Source organism: Lactuca virosa, chromosome 2 (assembly GCF_052849685.1).
Source record: "Lactuca virosa cultivar CGN04683 chromosome 2, Lactuca_virosa_CGN04683_v6, whole genome shotgun sequence".
Classification (NCBI taxonomy): domain Eukaryota; kingdom Viridiplantae; phylum Streptophyta; class Magnoliopsida; order Asterales; family Asteraceae; genus Lactuca; species Lactuca virosa.
Genome location: NC_136427.1, coordinates 309,420,012 through 309,426,263, shown reverse-complemented (window position 1 = coordinate 309,426,263; position 6,252 = coordinate 309,420,012). Strand labels below are relative to the sequence as shown.

The 6,252-nt window shown below is 34.7% G+C and overlaps 1 protein-coding gene across 2 annotated transcripts; it reads left to right on the top strand.

Annotated features, from left to right (window-relative positions):
* On the top strand, positions 1-2,699 carry LOC145161636 (putative prolyl 4-hydroxylase 12). 2 transcript variants are annotated; one of them, XM_079081203.1, is made up of 7 exons: positions 1-289; positions 840-947; positions 1,087-1,144; positions 1,362-1,451; positions 1,714-1,771; positions 1,874-2,040; positions 2,256-2,699. In XM_079081203.1, exons 1-7 carry the CDS (start codon positions 219-221, stop codon positions 2,625-2,627), a joined length of 924 nt encoding a protein of 307 aa, XP_078937329.1. In that variant the 5' UTR covers positions 1-218; the 3' UTR covers positions 2,628-2,699. The 2 variants fall into 2 exon arrangements, with proteins under 2 accessions (XP_078937329.1, XP_078937328.1); XM_079081202.1 differs by having other exon boundaries at positions 2-289; positions 2,244-2,699.
* The last annotated feature ends 3,553 nt before the right edge of the window (positions 2,700-6,252 follow it).

Genomic DNA, 6,252 nt, shown 5'->3' with positions numbered 1-6,252 from the left:
TTTGACACCCTGTTTCATGTTAACAACGAACAAAGCCACTCAAGGTCTGTGGAGAGTACTACAGATGTAGCTAAATTAATGCGTGCGTAAATGCTACTGCCCCAAATTCTAAATTATCGACTTGATCCAAGCAAATTTCATTCAAAGCTTATCCAATTTCTGTTAAAACCTTTGATACTTGGCCGTCAATCCGCCCCTCTTTAACAACTACGTCTTCCATGGCGACAGATCTCTCAGTTGTTCTTGTTTTGGTGCTCTCCTGTTGTTTCTCGAGATGTTTTACCGAAAGGTAAGAAACCAATTTCACTTTTTCTCGTATTTGTTAATACTTCAAAAAATTGTAAATTCTTACAGTTTTAGCTATTTTGGGGTTTAATGTTTAATATTTTTTGTCCAATTTATGTATATAATTGGCTAATTGCTTACTGCTTTGACGTAATATGTGGATATCTTGATTGCTTATCGAACTCATATTCCAGAAGTTGTTGAAGACCGAGGATAAAATTGAGGAAATTTGTTACTTTACCCTACACGAGTTTCTTCCTTTAGGGCCCTAATTGTGAAAAGGGCATACTATATATAACCTGTACCATTTCTCTATAATTTCATCATTGGGGATTCCACCCTACCATATATGTATGCATCCATCCCCTTGTAATATTCTCCAATTATTGATAATCATGTTGTATATCTACAATCTACAATGGATGATAAAGAAAAGAGTGAGTATGAAAATATGGTGTAACTGTTTTGATATTATGAAGAGAATCATGATGGGTTTAATTTGGTAAGTGGTTTGTGATGGCTAATATGGTCAATTTCATTTTGTTGTCTTATAGTCGAAAGGATCTTAGAAGCAAAGAAAATGTTATACATTTAGGGCGTGCAGTTCCTCATCCTAACACAATTGACCCCTCACAAGTTATTGAACTCTCTTGGCGACCAAGGTCAGGTACTTTGATGATCTATCTTTAAAGGATATGATGCTTATTTATAAATTATAATAATTTTTGTTTTGAGTTTTGAGTGAAGTGATGATAATTCTAAGATTATGCTTTTGACATGGTCTTTCTTTGGATCCAATAGGGTATTCTTGTACAAAGGCTTCCTATCTTATGAGGAGTGTGACCACCTTATATCATTGGTAAAATATTGATAGTTATCTTTATTTGTGATATATTGACTAAAATAAGTTACTTTCACTTTGGCAAAATAAATGTTTGGATGTTTATTTTGAAAGTGATTATTGCAAATTGAAGAATCACAACAATAATCATAATCAAATAATTAGTTGATTAAAGCTAGAGATAGGTTGGTAGTTGGTGGTAGTTTAACATGTATTTGTTTGGTTATATATATAGGGAAATGACAAGAAAGAGAAATCTAGTGGCAACAATTCAAGCAAGGTTGTGGGACAGACTACAAATTTAGATGTCTCTTTAGAAATTGAAGTAAGTTCATCTCTGTTAAATTTTCATTTTAGGGCTTTTATTAATGTTCAGAATATGTAAGTTTTTGTATAGAGAATTAGGTTTTTTCGCCATTGAATGAGTCATTGTTTGCAATCTTTTTCTTTAAAAACCACCTTGAATTATTGTTTACAACCTCCTCAATTGCTTTATTGAAAGAAAGATTGTTTCATTATTTTTATAATTAGTTTTTGGAATCATACTTAATATTACAGAATCCATCTCCATTTTCATATCATTTTAGGATGAAATAACTGAAAGGATCGAGGAACGGGTTTCAGCATGGACTTTTCTTCCAAAAGGTTTTCTCCCTCCACCTCACCTCACCATCCTTCTTTTTCTTTTTCAAGTTATAATAAATTATAATAAACATATGGAATCATGATCTGGTCTGATTTTCACAGGAAATGGAAAGCCGATTCATGTTGTTCATATTGGTGATGAAGAGAGTAGTAGTAAAGGTAAGCAGAAGTACACAAACACAAACACTGGAGAAATTTTACAGGCAACAGTCGTCATGTATCTTTCAAACGTGTCACAGGGTGGTCACATCGTTTTTCCTCAAGCAGAGGTTAGATAGATAAAATTTGAGTAAATTACAGATTTGGTCCCTGTGCTTTACTCAATATCACAAAGTTTGTCCAGTTATTGAAATCTTCCTTGAGAGACTTTGAGATTGAGTAAAGCACAGGGACCAAAGTGTCTGTGTTTGGGAAAAGTGATTTTTTGATAAATTAGTTAAATATCTTTTATGAGAATTCTGATTGTTATTAGTGGAAAGTGAAGAGCAAGATATGGTGGGGGGATTGTATGAAGAGGAGTGAAATAAGTAAACCTGTGAAAGGCAATGCAATTTTGTTGTTCAATCTCCATCCGAATACTAGTTTAGACCCGAGTAGCTCACACGTGGCGAGGTGCCCAATAGTCGAGGGGGATATGTGGTGGGCCACCAAGAGTTTTGTGGTGAAAGCAAATTCAAATTCAAATTCCAAGGGAAAGGATAAGGATAAGGATGAGGATGATTTATCATGCACAGATGAGGATGAGAGCTGCCCTCAGTGGGCTGCGTTTGGGGAATGTGAGAGGAACCCGATATACATGGTGGGCACTCCCGATTATTATGGTACTTGTAGGAAGAGTTGTAATGTATGCTCATAATTCATAATTATATATACATATAAATTTTAAACCCCCTTTATGAACAGTGAAAGTAGCCCATTTTTCATTTTAGCCCCTAGACTTTTGTGTTTTGTTAACTTTAATCCTTGGTCAAATTATTTTTACATCCCGGTTAATATCTGGTCAATGGTTTTTATTTTACTCCGTGGTCCGGATTAGTGTCTTGTACACGTGTTATGTCCCCTCTTCCACCTCCCCTGATTGGACTTCCAATCAGATGCGTTTCTCACTCCTTTTTTTTTCCTATCCCTTATACCGACTCTTCCAGTTTTCATTCTTTCTTGCTCATGATACCCCCAACGACTTTGGAAATGTTTGATGCTTCTTGGGGCTTCTTTGGCGACCGTGAAGTCACCGGATGAATTCTGAGATCGATCGACAATAGCCTTCTTCGATTCTGGACATATCGCAGCCGACCAGACCGATTCCGGCCACAGGACACGTTGGCGACTCTGCCTCTACCATAGCAGATGCCTACAACTTTGCCTCCAACATTATATATGCCGCGGACCCTCTTCCATCGGTACTACAATTTCTCATCATTCACCATTAATCAGAATCAATTCCTTCTGCGTTCTATTTTTCTTACAATCAATTGTGTTCTCACGCAAAACTGCAAACGATTGAGGAACGGACAGACGCAGATGCGGGGTCGGAACCTTCACCTGTTATAGGCAAGCAACGATCAGTGTATCATGTCGACTAAACGACGGACAGGGAAGAGGAGGCAGCGACAACAGACGCTGGCGCTGCTGGTGGTGGTGGCAGTAGCTTCTCTATTCTCCTTCCTTAAAATCAGTTCAATACCCATTTTATGTTCCAGGCACCTAAATCTTCTCCATGGTACCCCAAAAATGCACTTCAGTTATACATATCATAAATATCGAAGGCTTATCATAAATATCGAAGGCTTCTTTTTCTCTGTAGGTATATATATGGTGTAAAAGGTTACTATATGGAGGGTGAAATAAATTCGGTGTATGGCGTAGGAAATTTAGTTTTCCATTCGGAAACTACGGATTTTAATAATGTTTTTAATAAGAAAGAGTATAGAAAGCGTGCTATTCTAAGGTGGAAAGAAAAAAAAATTAAGAAGAGCCAACGTTACAATCCATATTTTGTTTTGGAACCTAAAAATAATAGACGCAAAAGGAAAATTTGTTCTAATACATCAGGTAGAGATTTGTTACAGCTTATTCCTTCGGCTGCTACCTGTTTGCCTGTTGTTATTTGATTTTCTAGATCCTCATTTTAGTGTTAGTGGTTAGGACATCTCCATTCTCTAAGAAGCAACTCAAAACCATGACAACCTAACCAACCTATTCACCAATTTATTGCCATGTTTACATAAAAAATTATATTTAGTTAAATAAGTTACAAACTCAAATAATTGTTCAATATTTAAAAAAAAAAGCCAATTGTAAATTAATTGTCCAATGAACATTATAATTTTATTTAACTTCTATGCAACTCGATTGTCTAGGGTTTCATTTTTTTACTTGTTAATTTTAAAATCAATAAAAAATATAACATGCAGATTATATATAATTGATGTAACATAATTTATTACATAAAATTTATGAATGATTTTGTTTTTGTAGTAATTTCTTATTTTTTTTGTATATATAAAACAAAAAAGAAATTTAATTTACATATAATTTCACTTGAAAGGTTAATTGAGACTTTTACTATGAGATTGAATTTGATAAACTTATTTATCTTTAATAATATTCACAACTGTTATTCTTAAGTTTCATACTTAACATTATTTCTTAAATAATTAAAAACTATATGCATAATAAAATGTACATAAACGTATAAAATGAAATATATTACTGTTAAAAAAACACTACATATTACATTAAAAAAAATAGTAGACCAAACCATCTAAGCGACTCATATTAACCTATTTACAGCACCCATGTGAGATGACAATCGTGAATCCTATCAGGAAAGTATTTTGTTAGTATATTAAAGCAAAACTTAAAATGTACGACCAAACAAAAATACCAAAAAAAAAGAAGAAGAAAAGTCGTAGAGATGCTAAATATTATAAAGCGGGGCTTGAAAATAATTCCAGAAGAACAACGAATAAACCAGTTAGCAAATTGAGATGTCTCAGTATCCGATAAGCAGAACTGATTACCAACCGATGTTTTGTCATTTATAGTAAATTAAAATTATTGGATCAACATCCCTTCACATAATAAACAAACGGACAAGATGGAGTTTAATGGTGACATATGTAACATTTAATGTTCATTTAATGAAATTTAATTATATTTTAGTATACGAATGTGACACATGTCATCATTTAAATGAGTATGATGATTGATAAGAACAAAAAGTAAGAAGATATTTAGTTTATCATATTTTAAAGATGTAACAAATTATCATTCTTCAACGATTTAATATCACAAGCTTACCCTTTCTATAGGGGCAATTTTGATGTGGTGCACGGTGTTGCACCGACAACACCTGCTTTTTTCCCACACAAAAGAATTTTTTTTATTACCTTTTGTGCCACTACGTAAAAAAAACAGGCAACTACTAAAAAAATGGCAATTACGTAAAAAAATGTCAGTCTATTGGATCAATTAAGCCTAAATGATTAGTAGCCCAAACATTTAATCCAACTAATATTAGCCCCAATGAAAAAATAGCCCAAATAAAACAATTGTCCAATTGTCCAATTATGTATGAAAACCATTTTTTATGGATTAATTAAGGGTTAGCACGTGTTACCTATAACACCCGTTCTAGGAATGAGTCGTTTTAAATGTTAAGTTCTATTGTGGGTGGCCACGGCGTGATGGAGCCTCACCATAGCGTGACATTATCTTTTGGGTCGCAGGTTTTCATGGACCACCACGACGTGGTCATGAGGTGCCACGGCGTGGCAACTAGTTTTGGTGAAACCCTAATCCTTTGGGCTTTGAGCCCTATTTAAAGGACATTATGGCTAGGGTTTCGAGGTCATTCAGTCTCCATCACCCTTTCAAGCACTAAAACCCTAACCCTAGCCTCCATCACTCTTAGAAGTTCATTCTTCATACTTTGTTGGCCTCTTTGAAGTTCATTCTTAATACTTTGTTGGCCTTTTTGAAGGAGAAGGAATCCTTTGGTGAGGATTATCATCTTGCAAGCAACATATTTATCTTCTAGCTTCTCTTCTGGACTTGGGTGAGTGTTCAAGACTAAATCTTTTCCTTGCTAGGTTGTTAGATCTTGGATTTTGGCCCCTTTTCTTCATGTTTGGAGGGTTTTGGAAGATGAGATCTCATAAAGCTTGCAAATTTATGAATCTCCAGGTCATTTGGAGCATTTAACTCTTTGGATCTGAAGTAGACTTGAGTTTTGAGGCCATGCATGGACTCTTGGCCCTTTCTGCCCTGGTTTTGCCCTAAAAATGGAAAGGACATGCATTGGACATACATGTCCCCAAAGCTATGATTTTTATGGTCCAGAAGGTGTTGTAAACCCTTCTGGAAACTTTAGAGAAGTCATTCTAAGGATTAAGTGCTTAATGAGTGGAATGTGATTTATGCTTCTATTAAGAATTTAGGGGTTTGGATCTTGACTTATTGGCAAGGTTTAAAGGATA